The sequence below is a fragment of the Marmota monax genome, unplaced genomic scaffold (assembly GCF_021218885.2).
Source record: "Marmota monax isolate L192 unplaced genomic scaffold, Marmota_monax_Labrador192_F-V1.1 WCK01_AAM20220418_F8-fsc00014, whole genome shotgun sequence".
NCBI lineage: Eukaryota > Metazoa > Chordata > Mammalia > Rodentia > Sciuridae > Marmota > Marmota monax.
In genome coordinates, this window is record NW_026695222.1 from 33,247,051 (window position 1) to 33,271,643 (window position 24,593).

The 24,593-nt window shown below is 57.0% G+C and overlaps 1 protein-coding gene across 5 annotated transcripts in view; it reads left to right on the forward strand.

Annotated features, from left to right (window-relative positions):
* Sulf2 (sulfatase 2) overlaps positions 1-24,593 on the forward strand; it is an 85,489-nt gene that overhangs the window by 40,211 nt on the left and 20,685 nt on the right. For all 5 annotated transcript variants that reach the window (XM_058575543.1, XM_046432888.2, XM_046432890.2 and 2 more), the window contains exons 4-5: positions 16,385-16,536; positions 22,808-22,977. In XM_058575543.1, the coding sequence (XP_058431526.1) occupies positions 16,385-16,536; positions 22,808-22,977 (322 nt within the window). The remainder of the gene's footprint in view (positions 1-16,384; positions 16,537-22,807; positions 22,978-24,593) is intronic.

The following is a 24,593-nucleotide window of genomic DNA, read 5'->3' on the forward strand; positions in this document are numbered from 1 at the left end:
TGTTTCCCGTGTTTGCAGTAGAGATTGACACAGGATGAAGTGAGGGATGCTAAGTTTAAGCAGGATAAATATCAATTTGTTAATGGATCTTTCTGGATGTGGCTTCCTGTAACTTCAGTGACTTGAATCTTGGAAGGATAAATGACATCCTCCGGTTTTACAGAATGTATGTAGTCACCCCTCATCACATTTCATCAGGTGACCACCTGCTGCCCTGACTGTTCTCACGGGTAGGTCCTCAAATCGAGGTCCTGCAGGATTCTCAGGGTGTGGATACCTCCCTGTTCTTTGCAGAGTGGTTGAGAGCAGGCATTTGGCTCCGGTTCAGGTCTGAACTCTGCCACTTCCGCCTCTATAAACTTGGATGCGTTATTTAGCTTCCACGTCTTGGTTACCTCAATCACAGATGATGTTACTTGGCTCAGAGGGTTTTGTGAATTCTTAAGACAGTGACTGGCATGTGGTAAGCACTTGAGAAGTGTCGTGGTGACAATGACGATTCACACAAGTACCCCAGCATCACACAGACGGCCTCGGCCGTGTTTAGTAAATGTCACAATAATTGCACATGGGGAACGAAACGTGGCAACGAGCCCCACCTCTAGTGACCAGTAAATCGCTTCAGATCAAGCGACAGAAACCTCAACTGCGACTGTTTGGACAAGCTATGGAATTTCTCTTTTCGTTTCTTTTCTTTTTTTTTTTTTCCTCCCTCAACTAAAGAGATTTAGGTGCTTCAGGCAGAATCTGGACCCGTGGTTCAAGTGCGTGGTGATTTGGGCTGGGGATGTTACTTGGTGGTAGAGCACATGCGTAGCATGCTTGAGGCCCTCTGTGCAATCCCCTGCACTGCGGAGAAAGAAGTGTCGTGACTTCATAGTAAGGCCCAAGGCCTTCCTTGCCAAGCTCGAGGCCGGTGTGTCCAGGAGGAGCCTAGGTCTGGAGACAGTGGCTGGCACCGGCCCCCGGCCCCTTCAATCACATCCTGCAGGAGCAAGACGCGTCTTTCCCCAGATTGCAGAAGTCGTGAGATTCTGATTGGACCAGCTCCAGTCACGTGCCAGCCTCTGAGCCAATCACCGTGGAGAGCGCCTGAGTGAGCGCATTAGCTTAGCTGCCTGCCCCCGGCTCAGCCCGTGGAGCCGGTCCTCCCCGGGCCCGGGATCCCCGAGCGGAGGGAAGGATGAGGAGGACGGGCCTGCTGGGCTGCCCATCTCAGGCTGGAGGAAAAGCTCATTTTCTGGTACTTTCTGGCAAATTAGGCCGGAGAACCCAGTTACCCCTCCGGGGGGCGCCGTGTTACCATCTGAGCCGCCGGCTCCCAGGTGGTTTCCCGTCCCGGCTTCTGTGGCCAGTGCTGACCTCGGCCCCTCCCCCATGTGTTCTAGACTGTTCCTGGGGAGCGAGGGGAGCACATCCCTCATTACAAGCCTGGGCTTTGCCAGTTGGAGCCTGTTTTCAGATTTGGCCCTGAGCACCCAATTATTTTCACTCTTCTCCTCCCACAGAGCTGGAGTGGGGGGAGGTCAGCTGAGGACCTGGACTTGGCCAGCAGCCGGGGTGGCCACCCTCACTGCATAGCCTCTGCACCCTGACACCTGCCCCTGCGGGATGTTGGGACATTGGTGAAGCTGGTGCACCAGCCACCACCCACCCTACACACACACACACACACACACACACACACACACAGAGGGCACCGGCATCTACTGCACCTGAAGGCAGGCGCGTGTGACTCGTTTGCTGTGCTGGCTTCAGGGTGTGAGAGCTCAGGTATCTTCCTCTGCTGTTTGTGACACTGTCCTCACACCGCCTCTGTACCTCTTGCCCCCCTCTGTCTCCTATTTGCTTTCTTTCCCTTCAGAGCCCTTGACCCCACCTGAACACATTTGTGGATTTGTTTATTGTCTGTTCTCCCATGATAAATGACATCTTGACACCTCCCATGCTCCCTACCCGGGTTCTTGCTTCTGTTGACCGCCCCCCTGGCTCTTCCCAGAACTGATTTTATATTGTACCTATTCATCTTTTTGACTGTTTTGCTTTTAAAATTCCGGCTCCGTGGAAGGAGAGACTGTGTCCGTTTCCGCCTGTGCTCCTGTGGCCAGAAGAGTGCTGGCCTGTAGTAGGTGCTCATTAAGTCTTTGTAGGGTGGGTGGACATGTGCGCATGCTCCTGGTGGGGCCGGCAGCCCCTGCCCCATGTGTTCTATGCTCCTTTCTCCTCTCTGTTTCTCTCCACCCCCACTCCCCCTCTCAGCCTTCTCCTTTTTCTTCGGCCCTTCTGCACACACACAGAAGAGAGGACTGAACCGTCCCTGGGCGCCCCGGTGCAGCTGCCTCTGTGCTCACAATGGCAGCCTTCTCTTTGCTTGGCTCCTCTCCGGCCTTTGTGCCCTGCACACTTCCTTCCCCTCAAGTGCACACAGTGCCCACCCCGCACACACGGCTCTCTTCTTCCTTCTGTCCAGCTGCCCCGTCCGCCACTGCCTCCCCTCCAGCCCGTTGATGTGAGGGCAGAGCTCCCCATCTGCCCAAGGAGCCCACACTCCTCAAGCAGCGGGGGCCTCCCAGGACCCCAGCCACCCCGCTACCCTGTGGCCATCTGGTCTCAGCTGGGGTCCCACAGCCCTCGCAGGGCCCAGGCTGGCCCAGGGCATCCTCAGGAGACCCAGGTTGGCCATGTTCCCGACACACATCTTCCTCCTAAGCGTCTTGAAACTCTGGGGACCGAGCCCTCCTCAGACCCCAAGCAAGCGAGGCAGCAGCAGGGGTCCAGAGAACTCAGCTCGGCCTGGGGCTGCCTTGCAAGCTTGGCTGAGACCCACCCTGTCTGGGCCTCAGTGTCCTTCTCTGTACCCCAGTGTTGCCACACGCAGTGAGGGTGTGACCAGTGCTGCCCACAAACCTGGTGGGAGGAAGAGGAAGTGGCCTCTGGGAAAGGGAAGCTGCTGTGAGCCTCCACCTTCCACACAGGGCTGTGAGGCTGGGGCGAGGTCCTGTCTTAGTCCAGCCAACGCCCTCTTGTCCACTCTGGCTTTCCTGGGGCTGCAGAAACAAAGTGCCACCAGCTGAAGTCTCAAAGCAAAAGTCATTCGGTCTCCGACAGCTTTGGAAGCCAGAGGGCAGAGTCGAGTGTCCGCGGGCCACGCTGGCTCTGGGGAGAATCTGATCCTGACTCCTCCAGCGCCTGGTGGCCCAGGTGTCCTTGGCTTGTGGCTTCTTCACTGCAGACCCTGCCTCGCTTCCCATGGCCCTCTCCTCTCCCTGTCTCCTCCTCTTCACGTGGCCATTACAGTGTGTGTCCAAATTTCCGTTTTCTCATAGGGACCCCGGCCACTGCCTTAGTGCCCACCCTGATCCTGCAAGGTCACAAAGGCCATGGTTCAAATAGGTCACTCTGCAGGTCCCTGGGCTGAGGGCTTGTCCATGTGTTTGGTGGGGGATGCAGTTCAGGCCAGCGCAGCTGGTTCTGACCCACGCCAACCTCCACGGAGGCCTCGGAGCCTTGGTGTTGAGCTGGAGCTGACCGTGCAGGCCAGCAGCTGCTCAGGGCTCGGTAAGGCCCAGTTTCAGTCCTCGGTATGGCCACCCAGCCGCCAGCTCCACACATTCTGTTCCCTTCCCTCTGTTGGTCTCCTCAGGACCCTGGCTTCACTGGGCACTAGAATGGCTGTGGAGGCCAAAGTGAAGGGCAGGACCACCGTGGTGGGTGGACACACCGACCCTTCTGCCAGACCTCCAGAGGCCCTGCGAGGGGTCCAGAGGGCACATGACGTTCCACTGTGGCTCCCGGGGACTTGAAGAGTTAAGACTAGAGCCCCGCGACTCAGCTTGACTGCTGGCCACAGGGAGCTACTTAACTTTAATTAAAATGAAATCAAATTAAAATTTCAATTTCCCTAGCACAGAAGGCACGTTCAAGTGTTCAGTAGACGTGGGGACCATGCTAGATGGTGCAGACAGGAGCGCTTCTGTCACTGCAGAAAGGTCTGTGGGAGAGCCCAAGAGCCTAATTCGAGCAGAATCTCTTTTGGCTGGGATGTGCCCTCCTACGTCTCAGAGAATATAACGACATCAACATGATAAAGATGCTTCTGGGGCCCTCACCGCGCTCCAGGCTGTGTGCCAAGCCTGACTCACGCGGCCCCGCTGGCGGATCTGTTCCCCTTCACCGGGCCCTGATCTGCCCTCCCTCGCCTTCCCAAGCCATCCTGCGACTGGGGGCAGGGGTAGCACCCGGGGACCCCATCGGGCCACCCCGTGTTGTCCAGCGCACACAGCAGGCCCTCTCTGATCCATCGAGGATCGATGCATCGAGGCGCAGGGAGGTGCAGGGAGCAGGCGGGAAACGCCCAGCCCGCCAGGAAGGGCTGGGCTCTGCCTTGTCTGTGCCCAGCTCGGATGCCAACAGGGCAGGGGGGCTAGATTTCATAGGTGGATGATTAACTCTGCTTTTTGAAAACTAATAGCTGAAAGCGCCGGGCAGGCTGCGGCAGGCACCTGGGGACGGATTAAATCGCGGAAGGCGCGCTCACCTGCAGGTTCTCAGGCGGCACAGCGCCCCCTAGGGGTTGGCGTGGGCGAAGGCGGCTCTGGCCTTGACAAGGCCGGGGGCGTGGGGGGGGGGGGCTTCCCCAGGGCAGGGACCAAGGACTTGGATGCCTGCTTGGCACAGAGAGCCCATTTGGTCCCCAAATTGCCCAGCATCCCACGTGGCTTCTGAATTTCCTCCCAGATTATTCATCAAGTGGGGGTTTTTTGTTTACTGTTACCTGAGTCTATTTTGTATACAAATACTGAGATTTTTTGCAGTTTTAATATATCCTGGATTTCCCAGGAATTGTTATGCGGTAAGAAAATGGAGGGAATATTATAAGTGAATGCAGAGCTTTTCCAAGAGTCCTTATTTCTGAAAATCCCATTCCTAATGGCAGTGGCACCCAAAGCATCTGAATTGCAAATGCCACCCGCCCACCCACCACATTTGTAGCTGTCACCCTCCCAGGGAACGGTGTCAAGGTGCAGGCATCTGGCTGCTGCAGTGCGTCTCCCTGATGGATGTGCTCCAGAAATTTCATGTTGAAATCTCCCTTTATTAAAAATCGCTTTCCCTTTGTTTTCCTTGTGGATTGTGGTCAGAGCCTTATGTTTGGAAATGATGCGCATAGGTCGCTTTTGTTACCTACAAATTTCCTTTCAGGAAAATGAGGGAGCCTTATAAAATGCTTGTCATAGACATGGGACAGCGTTGAGAAGGCTCTTCAGGATCAGGTTAGTGTCAGATTCCTCCAGAGCGGTAATTACACACCCTCTGATTGACAGCGCCTCAGGCCTTGTTCTGGAAGGCTCCTGTGTTCCCCCACCTCCTGCATCCTGTCCTTCTGGACAAAGCCACACATCAAAGGGGACAAAGGAGATGTTAGGACACAGGGAGGCCAGCAATAAACCTGTGGCCAGCTGGGGAGCCCTCCCTGCCCAGCTAATGGAGTTCACAGGAAATGAATGAATGGGCCCTGCCCTCATTTGCTGGAGCTGCGTGACCCTCACAGGGAGTGGTGGAGAGCTAAGGCCAGCATTTAATTAGAGGCCCATGCACCCCACCCTCCATGGCACCTTTACTGACCGCTGTGCCGGGGCTTGCTGCTACCAGTTGGCCTGGGCCACGTGGTCCCCTGCAGCTCAGCTTTGCTCTCTCACAGCAGCCTCTCCAGGAAGAGGCAGGCAGGAGGCAGCTTGTTAAGGGACCGGACAAGCCCCTGCCCTGGTTATCTGCTGGTCCCTGCCTCTCCCCAGCAATTAACCATCCTTCCTCTCCACCTAGAAGCCAGACAGTGCTTCAAAAAACAGATTTCTAACTCAGTCACTCTCTGCTTAAAACCCTGTGCTCATCAAGTAAGCTCACCCCCGTTCCTAGCCTGCTCACCTCCGTCCACATCTCGCCTTTCTCTTTCTGACTACACTCTGGCCTCTTGGCTTTTCTCCAAAGTTTCAAGGTCATTCCTGCCACAGGGCCTTTGCACTTTGCCTCTGTTTAACACTGTTCTTACAGCTTTTTCCTTGTCCTCGTTCACCTTCCGTGGAGAACTTCTCTGACCCATCTGCTCCTCTGGCCTGGCCTGCCTGCATCAGTTAGCACCCACCCCTGCCGTTCTCTGCCGAGACACCTGTCCCCCTTCTTCTTAGGACTTATCCTCTCAAAATCATCCTACGTATTTGTGAACTTATTTCTTACCAGTTTTGTTTGCTGCTCATCTGTGAACGGTGCCTGGTGGGTACTGAGTGCTCAGTAAAGACTGGAATGAGTGGATGACTCTCAGGCTGGAAGTCAGCAGAAATCTCTGTGTCACTTGTCCAAGATCAAGAAATGTGATTAATCCAGGCAGACTGCAGGTCCCATGCTCGAACACCGCCATGAACCCCTTTCTGCCTCATGGATCTCTTTCCTTAGACTTGGCCTTCTTCTCAGGAAGGGTCCGTCCCTGGTGGCAGGGTGGCCTGCACAGGTGCCATCTCCTGGGTGACCCTCGCTGAAAGAGAGGCCTCCTCCCAGTGACTCCAACAGAAGTCCCCAGAGGCTGTCATTGGCCCAGGGCTGGTCACATTTCTCCATAACCTGATCACCGAGGTTGGGTCTTGTGCCGGGCGGGGAGGGGAAGCCGGAGACAGCCTGCCGGAGCAGGTGAGGCTGAGAAAGAGGACATGGCGGCTCCCTGGACGACGTCCACTGCAGAGACCCTGGCAGCCAGGTCCCCCCCCCACTTGGAGTTTCACTTCTCCGTGCAGCAGGATCCCGTCACTGGCATCAGAACCGCATTGATTTATCAGGGCGTGTGGCAATTTGCATTTGGTGTCTTTCCAAAAACAGGAGAGAAGCCGTGCTGTGACCTTGCAAGGCCCCAAGTGAAAAGGATGGGTCCCGCTCCCCACGTCCAGGCTCTCCACCTCCCCTTCCCCGCTCCCCATGGGCCCTGGCCCTGCGCCCTGGGGCCTAGGCTGTATTGAACTCGTTCCTCTCCAGCCCTGACTCCTCTGTCAGTTTGTCTGCCCCAAAACACGAGGACTTCCGCCCGTGGTGTTGCGCCTCTGATGTTTATGGGGCTCTCGAGTTTGCAGAAGAGCCTCTTCCCGTTTATCACTGTTGCTCAGGAGACCCGGCTCCCCAGGGTGATGGGATTGTTTGTTCTCTGCTGCCCAAACGAGGAGCCCCCAAGAAACCCAGTGGCAAGTGGTGAAAATCACCCAATTCAGGCCCCTTCTACTGGTGGCACGAGTGGGACCACTTGATGGGGACCAGCTCAACCAATGTGTCCCATGCGGGACCAAGTTTGGATCTTGCAAAATGGCAGCTGACAGCGAGTCCCCACTTCCATCCCAAGGATGTTCTGACTTACGAGGGTTTTTTTGTCTTGCCTTGGTTTGGTTTTGTACTGAGGATTGAACCAGCAGCGCGTTTCCACTGAGCCACATCCTCGGCCCTTTCTATGATTCTGAGATACGGAGGGTCTCATGTTGAGACTCAGCCTCCCAAGTGACAGGCATTACAGGTGTGTGCCACTGCGCCCAGCTACAAAGTGCTGTTTAAAATCTGAAAATTACTAGCTCTATTCTATTTAATATGGAATTAATAACTTTTCACTGGGATTTTGGGGAAAGTTCTGATAAGTACCTCAAAAAGATCCAGATTCCAAGCTTCTCTTTCAAACAAGAAGCTGATGGCCGTGGTGGTCTCACCAGTATTGACAATATCCCTACCTGTAGGGGTCGGTGGGCTGCAGCCCATGGGATCCAGCTTAGTTTTCACAAACAAAATTCTATGAAAATGCCCATTAGTTTAGATGTTATCTATGGTGCTCTCTCTCTGGTGGCAGAGCTGAATAATTGCTAGAGGCCTCATTCCAACCACATCAGCTGAAATGGTTACAGTCTGGCCCTTTCCGGAAGATTCCTAACCCCTCCTAGGTGACGTTAGCCAGCTGGTCTTACGTCACTGCCACCCCATGATTTGTTGGATGGAGGTAGAGCCACTGTCACTGTGTCCACATCCTGATCCAGACGGCAGGACGCAGGAGACAGACACACCCACTTCCTTCCTGACCAGGAGCGCCTCCCCCGCTCGCAGACAGAAAGGCATGGAGCGCACAGGAAGCCCGTGACGGCAAGGCACAGCCACCGTGTTCTGCAAACTGTGATGTGGGTGCTTCTGTGCACAGGAAATGATGCCCCGCGGAGGTCACCCTGACAGCTGATGGGGTCCGATGGCCTCCGTGACCGTGGTGTCACCCCCGTGTAAAGGGTCTTTCAGAATGGTTAACTGGAAGGTGATTTGGAAGTGCCGGCCCAGCCTCGGGTTCTGCTGTGGTTCCTTGTTGGCAGGATGCTCGTTGGGACTTACGAAGAGCGTTCTCTCCCACCCGGCCTCACGGGCTGCCTGAATCCCAGCTCTGGGCTGCAGATTGAGACCCCCATCCCGTGGCCTCAGATGCCATCACACTGCTTAACACCCCAGTCGTCTGCCCACCCCACCTGGGTCCTGAACCTGGTCCTCCGCCTCCAGCTGCCCACCCAGGTCCCCTGGACGGCTGGCCGGCTTCTCAGGGTGAGCCCATCTGACCCCTTCGCCGACCCCCACCCCAAACTGCCCCTGCCGCAGCCCCTTCCTAGATTCAGCCACAGATGCCACAAAACCCCTCGGCCACCCAGCGCGCTCTCCCGCAGAAAGGCCCTCTGAGACCCGGGTGCTCCTTCTACAACCTGAGGTGCTGGACAGCGCAGCGAGGCCTGGCCCCTCGTCCAGGTCTTTTGACAGTGCCCTCTCCTGACAGGTCTGGGTGGGCCACAGTGCCCAGGCAAGGCCCCTGTCCCCGGGGCCCAACATCCCAAGTAGAGATAAGGGGGCAAGTAGGATGATCTCAGAGAGGACTGGCTGCTGGGGAAAGAATGAAGACAGTCGGGTCAGCGGCTCAGGGGAGGTGTTATCTGACCTGGGATGTCAGTTAGAAGGAGCCAGTTCAGGAGTGTGGGTGTTGGTTCCCACATACAGGGGAGTGGCCAGGTCCAGTGACTGTAACGACCTGTCAGCCGCGTCCAGCAGGACACAGTGAGCCAGCCCCGATTGTCCCAGCTCCTCCTCGTTTATCAGTTATACTTAATGTCAGGTGTGGCTGGAGATGGCTTGGGATGAATATGTACCAAGTCACCAGTGTCCCTGAAACAGCCCTGTCGACAGCTCTACCCAGATGGCCCAGGATGGGGGAGAGGCTCTCCTCAGGCAGGGCCACTCTAAGCCCAGCCACGCCCAGTAGGGCCCAGGACCTGTCATTGCTGCCAGCCAAGGCATGGGGTGACGTCACTAGCATGGAACCCCACAACAAAGGGTGGCAGATCCAGCACCTTGGCCACTGTGCCCTGCATTGCTGGGGGAAGGGACGAGATGCTGGGAGGGACCAGGAAGAAGTCCCAGCCTGGCCCAGCTGCCCTCTGGCTCTGAAAGGACCGAGATTCCTGCTCACCTCCCCCGACTCCCCCGGCCTTCAGCTCGCCTGGCATCCGCCCGACGCCTCCCGTGCCCTCTGCACCAGGCTCACCGCCAACTAATCTCAGTCCCCCGTCACTGCAAGACACCACTCTTAACAGACCACAAATGCAATCTGCTACGAGGCAATTTCAGCTGGATTCAGGGCCAGGAGAGGGAACAGGAGGGCCGAGTCCCCTGGCAGACTCTGAAAGGTCCCCGCAGCACTTAACTCAAAGTGGGGGACACTGCGGCCAGGAGGGAAGTGACCATGGGCCTTCCTGCATGAGAGCGGCGGCCTGTGGGGCAGGAACAAGGGGGGACAGGGGCCAGCGCCCTCGCAGCGGGAGGGGAGAGCGTGGTTCTGACCTAGGACTCGCGGGGAATCTGTGGCCAGGTGCTAATGGACAAGAAGCTGGTAGAGCAGAGGACCAACCCTGGTGACAATGAAAACACCACCCTCGGTGACCCTGGGTTGTGCTTATTCTTGGTCACATACGTGTGCAGTCGGACCTCTGTCTCTGCGGCTTCCACATCCACAGATTCAACGCAGAACCCGAAATACTAAAAAACAAAACAAAACAAAGCTCTCTGTGCTGAACGTGCCCGGACTATTTCCTCGTCATTGTCCCCAGCCACGTGGCGCAGCTGGGAGGTCCGTGGAGGGTATACACAGATCTGCGCCATTTCACAAGGAACTGAGCACCCGTGGATTTGGGTCGGCACTCAGGTGCAGCAGGCAGGTCATGGAGCCAGTCACCTGCAGGTACTGAGGGACGACGGTCACAGTTCCCACGGAGCCCCACGAGGGGGACGGTTGTCAACCCTAGTTGAGCTCCCAGGAGGTGCAAGATGTGCCAAGGACACACAGCGTTCTCAAGTGTCTGAGTCTCTGATGTGATGGGTCGGGGTGTGTTTCCGTCAGCATCACCTGCTCTGGGACACTTCTTTCATGACAGCCACTCATCTTCTCTGAGGCCACTGGGGCTGACCTTCGGCCCGGTTTCCCGGCTGTGGAGCCGCCTCTGGAGCAGGGCCGCTGGCAGCACCGTCCGGCAGCCCCTGCACCTCTGTGGCTCTGTGGCCTTGGAGCCTCCATTTTAGTGTCGTGACTCTCATGTCCTTGCCGTGATGTGACCCCTCTCGGCAAGCCCCCTCCGTTTTTATAAAAAACCTTGTCGGAGGTGTCCCTGGGAGACCAGGTGACAACCCAGCTACCGGCTTTGCTGTCTGTGCGTGAACTGAAGGAGGTGCACAGTGACCTGACTGCATGGAAGAGACGTGCTTGGCCATCGGTCCTGGTGTGCTTCTGTCACTGACGGGTGGTGCTCTGCGGAGTTTGCAGCAAAGCGCCTCCTGGTGCAGCCACAAGCGGGGAAGGGGACTTACTGGTTTACGTCACTCAGTGTGTTTCGGCTTCGGTGCCTCCGATGCCCTGGGCTGAGGCGTGTGCCCAGCCTCCCTGGAGGCCACTGGGATGTGGGCCAGCCTCCCTGCCTTGGCTCCCTGGAGGCCCGCCCTGGCCTGTTTGAAAATGGCTCAAGATGGCTCCAGGACACCGGGACCCACCGTCTATCTCTTCGCTGTGTCTCCCGCCTCCCAACTCAGCTCTTTCCACGCAGCTTCACACCCAGGTAGACGCTCAGTGGCAAGATGGCTGCCGGCAGCCCCGAGCTCCCAGCCCCAGGATTAGCAGCTGCCTCCAACTCACAGGGCTGACCCTCTCCAACTGGCCCAGCCTGGGTCACGGGGCTCCCTGAGCCAGCCTTGGTGGCAGGACGTGCTGCACTGCTTGGTCAATAGGAGACAGTGCACCCGCCCTGGGCCAGGACTTGAGGTCAGCCCCGTGTGCTTAACGAAGTGGCTGTGCCCAGAGACCACAGTCAGGACCTGATGGGCACAGCGGGTCTCCACTGCAGGCGGGAAACCCCAGGGCCTGTCTGACAGAGGCCCCCAAGCTCTGTACTGTCGGTGGATGCCAGCCTGCTTCCTAGGGACAGTGACAACCAGCACATTGGCAATGGCCTTGCCTGGCCCAGGATCAAGCCTGTCAATCTGCCTGGCAGGTGGCTCTGCCTGCACTGGCCAGCCTGGGGTCCCCTCCCCAGCACATCCCGGCCTCTGCAGCTTGGAGAAGCCCACTCCCCAGCTGCAGCCAGGACCTGGACTGAGCTGCTCATCTTGGTTTGAATTCCAGCTCATTCTCTGGCTGTGTGTCCCGGGCCCTGGGCTCATGCTAATTGGGTTCTCCACCTCGACTGGCGCTGGAGTAGCCGTATAAAATCTGCCCTGGGGAAATCTCATCAAATGGGAGCAGAATCTAATTTGGCACTAAAAGCTCCTGACTGAAGCCCTGTTTTCTAGGGCCTCGCGGAACCTGAATAATAAACTGTTCCTGGATTCTGTAAGGATTGGAGTCGGAGAGCAGAGAGGGGGCCATCCCGTGGAGGGAACAGCTGGGGGCTCTGACACCCACGGGGCGGGGGTGGGCTCCCTCAGGCAGGGACAGGCCCTGCCCGCCACGCCCAAGAAACACCAGCAACACTTCTCAGCATCCCAGGCCGCACCTGGTCAGAGTGGCCTTGGCCCGGATCTCCCTGGACAATCAGGGATTGACTGGTCAGTGACAGGAAGCCTGGGAGAGGGCGCGGCGCCCGTGGAGCGGGACCCTTCCTCTCTGGGCTCTTATTTGCTTTTCTACAAACCCAGGGGAGAAACTCCCTGCGTCTTGAGTGTCCCGTGGTCCTGGGTTTCTTTCAGAAGGTGTCAAAAGCTGCGAAAATGCGTATAAAATATAAAATCTGGCACATCACGTTTCAGGGCACGTGGGGCCCTGTAGGGCTCCCTGTCCCAGTTCATGACTTCTCACCATACCTCCAGGACCCAGCACGCCCCAGCCCGTCCCCGCACGTCCTCACCTCTGTCCCCCTCTGTGGGCCTCAGGTCCCCCCCTTGGGCCTTTGTCCACTGGGGTCCCCTCTGCCTGACACTGTCTCCCTGGTGGTCCCCTATCCCCTTTGGGCTCCTCCTCAGGCCCCAGAGAAGCCCCCCTGACCACTCAGTCCAGTGGCCAGTGTCGGGATGCCTCATGGTGCCGCGTGTCATGTCACTGTCCTTTATTTTCCTTGTCCCTGTTACCACCGACGTCACCACTTCATGCGTCACAGTCCCTGTGGAATGTTGTTCCCAGGAGGGAGGGTTCCTCAAGGTCTGGGCACTGCGGCCTCCAGTGGTCAGGCCAGCTCCTGCCAAAATACACTCACGCGTCATTTGCCAGCAGGGACACGTTCTGAGAAGCGCGTCATTAGGCTGTTGGTGGTTGTACAGACACCACGGGGCGCACACCTAGACTATGGCGCACGTTCATATGCACAGTGTGTCCTTGAGATGTCCTTGGGGGCGGCGACTGGAGCTGTCGGTGGACACGTGAAACACACACACCCTGGGGCCGTGACCCCCACTCAGCAAGGCCCGCCCGGCTTTGGGATTCGTACCTCGCCAGGTTCGCCGATTCTCTTATTGACTTCACGGTTTTCTTGTTTCCCTCCTTTGACTTCAGTTATTTCAAAAGGAAATTCTCCCGTCACCACTGACCGTAATTCAGGAACAGAAAGTGCCGGGCCCCTGCGGGGGGCTGCTGGACCCCACCCCGTTCCTTGCTGAGGTCGTGAGCCCATAGAAAAAGGGAATGACCAGGTGGCAGAGGGATGGCGAGGCTGGGGGCGGCTTCCTTCAGAGGACACAGGTTTCCTGACCAAACTGCAGAGCTGGAGGCCAAAGCAGCCAGCGGCCCTCGCTCCCCGCCCAGGGAGAGCAAGCCTCCCGAGGCCAGGTCCCCTGCAGGCAGCGCCCTGCACACCCTGCCTGTCCCTGCAGCCCTGCCAGCCACCAGCCCTGCCGTGGTTACAGACTGGTGACGGCACACACTCGGCCCTCGTCTGTTTCTGTAAGTGAAGTTTTATTGGAATAGAGCGGCGCCCATTTGTTCACATCCCGGGATAGTTCTGCAAGGGCAGCGTCCCCCGAGCAGTTGCCACAGAGACCGTCCGTCCTGTGGAGCTGAACATATGTGCCCTTCACAGGAAGGGCCACCCGGTTGCCCTGTCCTCCTCTCGCCAGGGCTGAGGGCAGCAGGAGGGCCTGGAGGGGCCGGGGTGTTGGGGAGAGCTTCAGACGGAAGGCAGTGCTGGGTGGGGACAGTCACGGGGCCTCTCAGCCTTGCTCCCTGGCCAGAAGTGCTCTCGGGACTCTTGGCTCGGAGAGGAGAGCCGCAAGGAGGGCTGGGGTGGAGTTTGGAAACAAGATCAGGGTTTCTCTCGACTTCAGCATCGACGTTTTGTTCTGGATCATTCTTCGTAGTGAGGGGGCCGCCCTGTGCCTTGGAGGAGAGTTAGCAGCTCCATGGCCCCTGCCCCCTGGATGCCAACGGCTCCCCCACGTTGTGACAGCCCAGCAGAGTCTCCCTGCTGCTCCGGGGACCTGGTCAGTCCTCACCGCCTGACGCAGTCGTGGGACGCAGTCGTGTTTAATCAGCCACCCCCCACACACTGCGTCTTCAACACACTGGAGACCACTCAGGTCCGATGGCACGGCCATCCACTGCGCCTCCCCAGGAGGCCGGGTCCTTCCATTTCTTTCTGCTCGGCCTCCCAGGTGGAAGAGGCTCCTTCTCCCTGGGGCTGCTGGGGGGCCTTCCCTTCCTGACCTCCCTCCCTGCGGCAGGCCAGCACTCAGCAGAGTGCCCCTTTGCCCTGTTTCCTGGGGACTCCAGCATCCAGCTCCCTGAACTACCGAAGGGTCTCTGCTTTGGGGCAGCCCCTGCCAGGCCCCAGGGAAACCCCACAGAGGGACCCTGCTCCGTCACAGCCTCTGGGCCACAGGCTGCCCCAGCTCCTGGTGTGTTCTCCAAGGTCCCAGGCAGACCTCTCCCCTGGGCCCCTCGGGGCCCAGCCTGGCCCTCTCTCCCCTGCTCTGGACAGCCCAGCCCTGCCTCTTGCCATCTCAGGTGATGGGAAGCTCCCTGCTACCCAGGGCCAAGGGTCCCGCCCACGATCCTCCCTACAGCTGCCTGGAGCCCTGGAGTCTTGAGGCGTCTTGACGCTCAGTGGTCCTTGTGGTGCCTTGGTACCCCAGCGTCCCCCTCTGGAAAGGGGCGCTAGCATAGGACTCTGTTTCTGCTTCACATTTCTGTAAAATGTCTTTATAGGTTACAATTATTTTAAAAGGGTACATTATCACTAAGCTAAAAAGATTAAATGGGACAGCAGAGGCTCGCTAAGAAGAGCTTGTCTGTGTCCCTAGCCCACAAAGGGTTAGGTGTCCCCTTCCTGATGAAGCAGGGTTTTTAATAAGCTCTGTTGTGACATGAAACACACACACACAGAAGCACACCACGCCCCGATGTCCCGGTCCTTAGTTCACCAACAGAGCCACCCATGTTCAGCAGGAAACAGAACATGATCGTCCCCCAAGAAGCCCGCCCTTCTCTGCTCTTCTTGTACCCTGAGATCACCACTGTCCCCCGTGTCCAGCACCACAGATTCCTCTTGCCTGTTTTTGAGACCCGTGGGGCTCACATCGTACCTCTGGTGTAGTTCTCTGGACTGTCTTAGGTTGCCGAGCTGCGTCCATCTCGCGGGAGCACCAGGTCCTCCCCGTGGCTGTGTGGTTCTCCGCTGAATGCACGCACAGGAGTCTCGTTCCCCCGTCCTTTTGTCAATGAACATTTTGCTTTTAGTTATGTGGGCAAAATGAATCCAGAGGCGTTTTACCACCGAGCCACATCCCCATACCAGCGTCACTGTCTAAGCCAGGGGTCTGGGGACTCCCACCCCAGGGCCACACCAGGCCCACTGTCTGTTTTTGTTCAGGAAGTTTCAGGGGACACCGCTGTCACAGTTGGCGTATGGATTCAGTTCTCTCTGCATGGCAAATGTGCTGCCATGAACATGTCTATGTGAGACTCCTGGTGAACATGTGAGTGCGTTTCTGTTGGGTAAATACCCAAGATTCTAATCCCTGGCTCAGAAGTGGTGTGTTCAAGTTTAGCAGAGACGGAGCAGGGTCCCTCTGCGGGGTTTCCCTGGGGGCCTGGCAGGTGCTTGGTTACCCCAAAACAGAGACCCTTTGGTAGCTCAGGGAGCTGGATGCTTGAATCCCCAGGAAACAGGGCAAAGCTAAATTTCCGTGGTGGTGGGAACAGATGGCCCATTTGGCAGCACCAGGCAGGAGTTCCGTTGCCCCCATCCCTGTCAGCTCTTGGCATTCTCCGCTTTTTGTTAGTCATTCTGGTCACTGCAGTACACAGTGTTTAAGGCCTCCACAAACTTGAAGGGGGAACGAGATGCTCTTATTTCTCACTAGTGTGCAATTAACACTCAGCTTTTGCATACAGGCCACAGAACGCCATATGCTGGCAGAATTTATAATTTTGTCATCCATAGAAATTACCAATATCATTTAATATCCCATTGCAGCAGTTCTTACAGATATTGAGAAGTCTGATATGATCACTCTCTGCAAGTCTTGCTTTTGACGTGTGTGTGTTTTAGTGCGGGGGCTGGAACCAGGGCCTCACGCATGCTAGGCCAGTGCTCCACCACTGAGTCGCCTCCCTGACCAGATGTGCTAATTTTTAAAGGATATGTCACTGTGTTGCAAATTCTTTTAATATTTGGATGACCATATTTCAAATAGTTGATCTTCTCGGCAACCCTATATACTTGGTGCATGTGGAACGCTGGAGATGGGGTCCCTGGCCCCGGCCTGCTAGAGCCCTCGTGGCAGAGGGCCGTGAGGTGAGCATGGTGGGTGGCACCCAGAGGCTCTGCTGACCCGCTTGCTCACCGCCCTCCTGATCTGTCCCCTGCAGCTTTCTTCGGGAAGTACCTCAATGAGTACAACGGCTCCTACGTGCCGCCCGGCTGGAAGGAGTGGGTCGGACTCCTTAAAAATTCCCGCTTTTATAACTACACACTGTGCCGCAATGGGGTGAAGGAGAAGCACGGCTTCGACTACTCCAAGGTAAGTGCCTCCCCGGCCCGCCATGCTGCGTAGCCACGGCCAGCGCAGGCCCACAACCCGGCGCCCAGGGTCCCCTCGGCTCTGACCTACTCAGTGCTCGACTGCATGCCTTTGAGCCATTCACCGAACACCCTCTGCTTCTCGGGTCTTCTGTCTGTCGGTCTGGCTCTGAGCGTTGGGGTCTGAGCATTGGGCTGAGGCAGGATGATCCACAGATGGTGCCTGCAGAGGACGAGGGATCATTGGATGGCCACACATGGCGCCCTGTCCAAGTTGCTGATTCCAAGGCACAGAACGTATTTGTTCTCCTGTTACTGGGCGCTTCCACTGGGGGCTCTTGAAATAGAGCTGTGGGGAAAGTCTGCTGTGTTTCTTGATGTTTCCAGGAGCCGAGCCGCTGGGTGTCACGGGTGGGCACGTCGGCATTGGTGGGTGCTGCCTGAGAGTGGCCGCAGTGGCCTCCCTCGGACGCAGTGTCCCGCATCGGTTGAGCTGGCGCAGTGCATGGTGTTGAGCGGCTGCTTCAGGAAGCTTCTCGCCCACATGCCTCTGTGTAAGCCCGACCCAGATCAAGGCAGAGGCCTTCCCAGCCCCAGAGGCCCCCAGGACCCTTCCAGTCCCAGCCTGCACACCCGAGGTGACCTCCTGACTTGCATGCCATGGGCTGCTCCCGCCTGATCTGGAGCCTCGCATGAAGGGAACCCACGGCACACCCCCTCCACTTCTGGTTTTCTGCACCCGGCGTGAAGCCGGGAGGCTCACCACCCTGTGAGTGTCGGCAGTGGTCTCTCTGTCGCCGGTGCAGATGGCCAGCTGTCCATCCCTCCAGGGGCCCAGGGGTCCTAGGGTTGTCTCCAGTTCGAATCTATGATGAATCAAACTGTGGTGAACACCAACCTGGACGTTTGGTGGACATTCGCACCATTTCTCTCCATGGCCTTCCAGGGGTCGAGTCCCCGGGACATGCTGGGCCAGCTGGCAGCCCACTCACTGGCCCCACGGTCCTCCCCAGCACTTGGTAGTGTCTTCCTTATCAGAGGGGCTTTGCTGGGGGAGGGACGGTCATCGTGGTTTTACCACCGTGTCTGGGGATCTATTAAGGGGCCCCTTGTGTGCGGCATGCAGTCCGCATGCAGTAGCACAAATCATGGCCTCGGGGGCTTTCTTAGCTGTTCTGGGCTCACCAGCCACTGTCCGAGGATGCCCTGAGTCGGCCATGGGAGTACCGCGGAGGTAAAACGGGTCAGCACGGCTGCTGTGCTCCCTGGCTCTGTCACTGTAACAAAATACCTGACAGAACCCAGAAGAAAGAAGGTTCTTTGGGCTCACGTTTCAGGCCCTGGTGGTCTGACCCTGTTGCTTTGGGCCTGTGACCATGTGGTCACATCATGGTAGCAGCCGGTGTCAAAGGAGGCCTGTCACTCTATGGCAGCCAGGAAGCAAAGAGAGTAAGGGGCCTGTGTGTCATCACCAGTGTCCCCTTCAAGGACACTTCCCCAGCGCTCCACTTCTTTCACCAGTTCTCGCCCCCTAGGCCTTGGCACTCCATGGGCACCACAGGCTGGGGACCATGTCTCCAACACAGTGGCCCTTCATATGCCAACTGTGACAGCGGTGTCCCCTGAAACTTCCTGAACAAAAACAGACAGTGGGCCTGGTGTGGCCCTGGGGTGGGAGTCCCCAGACCCCTGGCTTAGACAGTGACGCTGGTATGGGGATGTGGCTCAGTGGTAAAACGCCTCTGGATTCAGTTCCCAATCCTGCGGGGGACACGGATAAGCCTGGAGGACATTGTGCTGAGTGCAATAATCCAGACAGGAGACACTCAGGCTCCCCAGATCTGTAGGAGCAGGCGGGGCTGGGAGCGGGGCTGGAGCCGCTGGTTAGCAGACGGAAGTTCACGTTCTGCAAGGCAAAGAAGTTCTCCGGATCCGCTGCACCCTTAAAAATTTAAAGGGCATATCTCATGTTTTATTTTTAATCACAATAAATTTTTAAAGGAGTAATTTTCATGACGTGAAAAATATATGAAATTAAAATTTTAGCGTCCACGTGAAAGCTTTCCTGGAGCGGCCACTCCGCGCTGCCTGAAGAGGGTCAGTAGTCGTTGCAACTGGGACGGCGCCTGCAGGGCGGAGACGTTACCACCTGGGCGCACTGCTTATCAACTTGGGGGCCCCGGTTTCCTCACCTGTAAAGTGGGACACCGGTCACTACATCCCTGGCCGTGCACAGGGAGCCTGGCACCTGGGACACAGTTGGTTCAGCGAGCACACAGCGCCTTCAGCGGCTCGGAGGAGCCAAGGCTGCGCGCAGGCAGGAGGTTGCCCACGTGGCCCTTGCAGGCTCCACCCCCAGCGCGCATGCGCGGCCCTGGCCTGCCCCTGCAAGTGTTTGGCGCCGACTCCTCCTTGGGGAGAGGGCGGTGGAGCCAAGTGACTGCGGGCGGGGGGGGGAGGCACACCTCCCCCCAGAGCCACCGATCAGCAGCCTCCCCAGAGGCTCTGTGTTAAGTTGATGGAGATTGCGGGGGGGCCCCACAGGAAGACCCTGGAGGCTCGCACGCAGTGTGCAAGAGGGGGTGTCCCAGCCGGGCCCTGGCCCTGGCTCAGCTGTGACTTCCAAAGAGGGAAGGAGCGGAGTCCTAAACCCCTCAACAGCACCTACCCACACGGGCATGGTGGGGTGTGCCAGGGCAGTCGGGCCCTCAGCTCGCTGTTCTGCCCCAGGTGTGAGGAGTAGCTGGCTCTGGCTGCTAGGGGGACAGAGGGCCACCTCCTGAAGGGTGATGGCGGCCAGCTTGGCTTCCCATCATCCCACCTGCCCTTCCCAGCTCAGAACCTTGAGACCTTCCCCATGGCCCCAGGCACCCAACTCAGCTTGCCCCAATGTGAACTAAGCATTTCCTCGGGCCCTCTTTCTCCTGGACTCCCATCTCTGTCCCTTCCCCAAACCGCCCGGACCACAAACCAACAGGGATGGGGAGCTGCCTGCCCCTCTCGTACCCCTCCACCAGTCAGCAGCCAGTCCCTGGGTGTCCCCCGTGTCCCACGTGTCTCTGCATGCTGCCCACCCCAGCCAGGACCCCTCTACCCCATCACCTGATCTTGGCTCTGGTGCTGTGGCAGAGGGGCAGCCCTTCTCCCGGGCCAGCCCAGCACTCACTGCCCACAGTGGAGCATGGGTGGGACGTGGAGGGAGCTGTGTGTCGGCTGTCATTGCAGTGTCCCAGGGAGCAGTCGGAGATCAGGGAAGACTTCACTTAGCAAAGGAGTGGCCTTGGGGGAATACTGATAAGGACGAGTAGCTCTCAGCCACGCAGGAGACCTGCCAAGCCACCAGGCCAGCTGTAATTACAGACTAATCTTATCAAGAGCCGGCTGCGTGCAAGGCACCGTGGCAAGAGCTTAACATCTATTAGCACGTTAAAGCCCAGTGCCAGCCCTGAGAAGCAGGCACAGCCATCTCCCCCCACACACCACCAGGTGTAAGGCCAGGACGTCACACGGCCCAGAGGAGCCCGATTCGCTTGGTGATCTCACACCCGGCCTGGCCTGGCCTGCCTCCTCTCCTGGAGGCACCTGGCTTCTGAATTCAGTGCTTCTGCTTCCCACACACCTTTATCCTTTATCTCAGGTGCAGCCATTGCCAGCTTTGGAGAATGTGGTGTGTGGTCCTAGACTTTGATCTAAGTGACATTGCCTCATCCATATCCTCCCACAGCCTGGTTTCCCACCCAGGACCTGTAGGAAGGCCCATGCTGCAGGCTCAGCCACGTGGGGTCCATGTCGGTCTAGGCTGCTCTCATTTATTCTTTCTCAGTGTTTCGTTATTACCCTGTTGTCCATCCCATCCTGGGAATGGAGGTTGACGGTCATTGTGTGAAACTGTTTCCTAGCAGCCAAGCTCTAATAGGCGACTTTATTATGAAGGGCAGTGTTCCTCTCCCACCCATCCCGCTGGCCACACGTTGCCAGCGGCTCCCGCCACATCCTCCCCCAACTCCCAGCTCACCCACCAGGACACTGCTGACTTCCCATCAGGGCAGGCTCTCCTCTCACCCCAGGGGGCTCTGCACTGGCTTTAGATCCACTGTCAGATTCTGTTGTCACTTTAAGAATTTTTCTAACACCTTAAGCTTCTGTCCCCCAACTCAGGAGCTCTTTGATTTTATGTAATATTTTATACAACGGGTTCCACAGAGCCCCCTTATGAAGCCTTTTCTTACCCCTCAAGGTTAATCTACAAAAATCAAGGATAAGTATGTCAAGTGGCAAGTGACCTTCTTTCTGCCCTTCTCTCCCCTTTTCCCAATCCTCAATCAGCAGCTTGATATCCATCCTTCCAGATTTTTCCTTGTTGCTCACAAATATGAGATTAGTGATTTAGCTTTTCCTCTCCACCTTGATCATCCCCTGCCCCAATTAAAAAATAAAAATAAATACATTTGGGGGGATATTGGTGATTAAACTCGGGGGCATTTGACCACTGAGCCACATCCTCAGCTCTATTTTGTATTTTATTTAGAGACAGGGTCTCACTGAGTTGCTTAGGGCCTTGCTTTTGCTGAGGCTGGCTTTGAATGTGCAATCCTCCTGCCTCAGCCTCCCAAGCCATTGGGATTACAGGCGTGCACCACTGTGCCTGGCAATACATACTTTTAAAAAGGAATCCTCCTGAAGTTGAGTCCGTCACTTGCTCTTTCTCTTCAGTGGACCTTGGACAACTTTCTAAGGAACCACACAACTTTCTAAGGAACTTTTTAACCTCTGTAGGCGCTGCATGGTGTGACAGCAGCAGAAGTTAGCAGGTGGCTGTGGTGTGCTTGTGCATTGGGAGCAGTGTTGCCGCAGCCACCTGCCTGCTGTGGACGGGCTGGAGAGTACCTGAAGGGGCGCGTTTCAGGCTCCTGACTCTTCATAGTGTGTACAGTGGTGTGCCCTCAGTTCAGGATGGATCCTACAGCCCCTTCACCTTTTTTCTCTGATCTCTTCTTGAAAGTGACAGTTTGGGCAGAGCTGCTTTCTAGGAAGCAGGGTACATTTTAAGAACTTGGTGTCGTCAAGAGGAACTAGCAGCTTAAGATTGACTAAGTGTGAATTTAAGTCTCCACTTCCAGGATGAGCTTTTAAAGCCCCAGCTTCTGGCCACGTTCTTACCTCCTGCCCAGGAGACAAGCTGCCGTCTGGTTTTCTGGAGACACCTCTGCAGGCCTTTGTTTGTGCTGTTCCCTGTGTCACCTCTGCATTTGGACTGTGACATTTACCCTCTTAGGAGCCAGTTGCCACCCTGCCCTCCTTTCTCTGCCTGGAAGACGTGGCAAGCCCGCTCCACCTCCAAGCCCTTTTATTTGCTGCCCCTCCGCCTGGACTCTTCCTCTAGATCAGTAATTTTCAATCCTGGCTGCCTGCTGGCGTCCTCTGGGGAACTCCGACACGTCTGATACCTGGGCTTAGGCACAGGCTAATCACATCGGAATCTCTGGGTGAGCTCAGGCATCGGTAAAGCCCCCAGGGATCCCAGCAGGCAGCAGAGTTGGGAACCCAGTGATACAGAGCTTCATACCCAGCCCTTCCGTCACTCTGTCTCACCTGAAAAGCCACCTCTTCAGAGAGGCCCCCCCACTGTCCCAGCTAAATCATGTCTCCACAGTCCCAGCTCCCAGTCACCCTTTCTTACATCTCCATATTTCCTTCAACTGTCATACCTTGTAACTACCTGGTTCTTTATTTAGACTTTTTTTCTGCGTCTGCCCCCCACCACGGGCACTCCAGGGACACAGAGATGTACCTCAGTACAGTCCTAAGGCTTCAGACTCAGGAACCATAGCTCAGGAGTCCTGGCTTCCACCTTTACCAGCTGTGTGACATTGAACAATTCACTTAACTTCTCTGTGCCTAAATTTCCTGTTCTGAAAAGTAAGGATTGCCATCAGACCTGTTTTCTGTGACTATGTAAAACTTAAATGAGCTAAGACGAAGACACAAAGGTGAGTTCTTGGCACATCACAAGTACTCAATGGTCTTAGCTGTTATTCTTTTAATATCTGTCACAGGGAATGACAACTTGCAGTCCCCCATGCTCCCTAACCTCATCTGTGCTTTATTTTTGGCCACTGAGCTTCACGCCATCCTGTGAATTTTGCTTCTCGGTTGTCTCTCTGCCCCAGCAGCAGGTGGACCAGGGCAGGGACAGTGTGTCCTGTTCACTGCTGGGTCCCCGAAGTGTAGCAGGGTGCCTGGCCCTCACCTGTTGTCCTGTCTGTCCCCAGGATTACCTCACAGACCTCATCACCAACGACAGCGTGAGCTTCTTCCGCACGTCCAAGAAGATGTACCCACACAGGCCAGTGCTAATGGTCATCAGCCACGCAGCCCCCCACGGCCCTGAGGACTCGGCCCCCCAGTACTCACGCCTCTTCCCCAATGCGTCCCAGCACATGTAAGCCTCAGCCCCTGCAGGAGCCACCGGGTAGCACAAAGGTGGGCGGGCCAGGCTCTGGGGACAGTAGTATGGCAGCAGTGACACAGCTGCCGCTTTAAGTGTCCTGGCTAAAGAACCCAGGAACACGCTGCTTGTGGGTGGTGACAGTGGGATCCCAACCCGGCCAGCGAGGCCACAGGCGAGAGTAGGGCAGTTCTTAACTCGGATCCCCGTCATCGTCACACTGCGTGCGAGGCCTGAGGACGAGACGTGCTGGGTGGTTTCCTGTGCACTCCTGGGCGTTTTATTTCCTGCATTTAAAACACGCTTCTGAGGGGGCAGACCTGGGCCCACCTAGGTCACAGCCAGTCCCTTGGTACTCAGTGACCTGGTGCTGCTGCTGCTGCCGCCACACAACTAATCACCGAGACATTTAGCAGGTGGAGCGGCAGGCGCTCGCGACCTCACTGTGTCCGTGTGTCGGGCACCTGGGAGATGTGTGTCTGAAGTCCGGGTCTCCCGGAGTAGAGGTCACCACCAGGTGTCACCGGGGCTGTAGTTACCTGGCACTTACCTGGGACGCGCCCACCGAGCCGTTTCTGGCCACGTGGGCCTCTCAGAGGAAGCCGAGCGTCCTCCCAACATGGTAGCTGGTTTTCCAGACACAACCATCATGGAGAGACAGAGGCCAAGTGAAGGAAGCCACCGCCTTCTGTAATCTCCCAGGGACACGCCGTCACTCTGCTGTGGTCACCTGTGTGACACGGCTCTTCCTTGAGGCAGCCTGGCGCCCCACTTTAGAGATGGGGAAACCGAGGCACAGGGAGGCGAGGGAACAGGGATCCGAGGTCACCCGTCTGCTAAACGGCAGAGCAGGGTTCAAATCCAGCCCCACCCAAGCTTCCCATCTCCCTGCCTGCCCCCAAGTCCTCCTCCATCCAGCTGACTGGCATGTCTTTCTAGAAAGTTCTCTGGCTTCTCTCTGCCTCCCGCCATCTCCTGTTTAGGAACAGTACTCTGCAGTCCTTGCTGTGACTTTCCAGGGCGACAAGGACAGGGCGGCTTGGAATCTGAGTGTCCAGGTGTTTGATTTTCATGACAGTCAGACACACTGCCCTCCTCGGCCCCTGGCTGTGATCACCTCTGAGCGCACTGGAGAGGCTGGGAGGAGGGCGGTGGGTAACCTGCTGAGCCCTGGTCTTTGGGGAGGGGAGTTGACAGAAGATGACCAGCTGAGATCTGGTGAGTGCTCGCCCCCAGCTGGAGCTTGGCCTCTGCACATCTGGCTGCCCAGGTCCCACACACCCTGCCACCCAGGACCAGGTCCCCCAGCCCCACCTGCCCGTGGCTTCTGTGGCCAGCTTGTCCCATTGAGAAAGTGGGACGCGTCCCTGCAGCCGCGGAGGTGCTGGCTGCTCCCAGGCGGCCCAGGTTGCTGGGAGGGGTTCGCGTGGCCTGCTCCTTTATTGAGTTGAAAATTCCAGAAGTTGAGAATGAGCAGCGCCCTCTGTTGGAGCAGAGAACCCCCGGCACCCCATCAGAGGTGCATTTGGAAGGCTCTTTTGGCTCTGGGGTGTGATCATTTCCAAAACAAAACCAAAAACAGAAAGTCTCGCAGCTGGGTGTTCAACCTT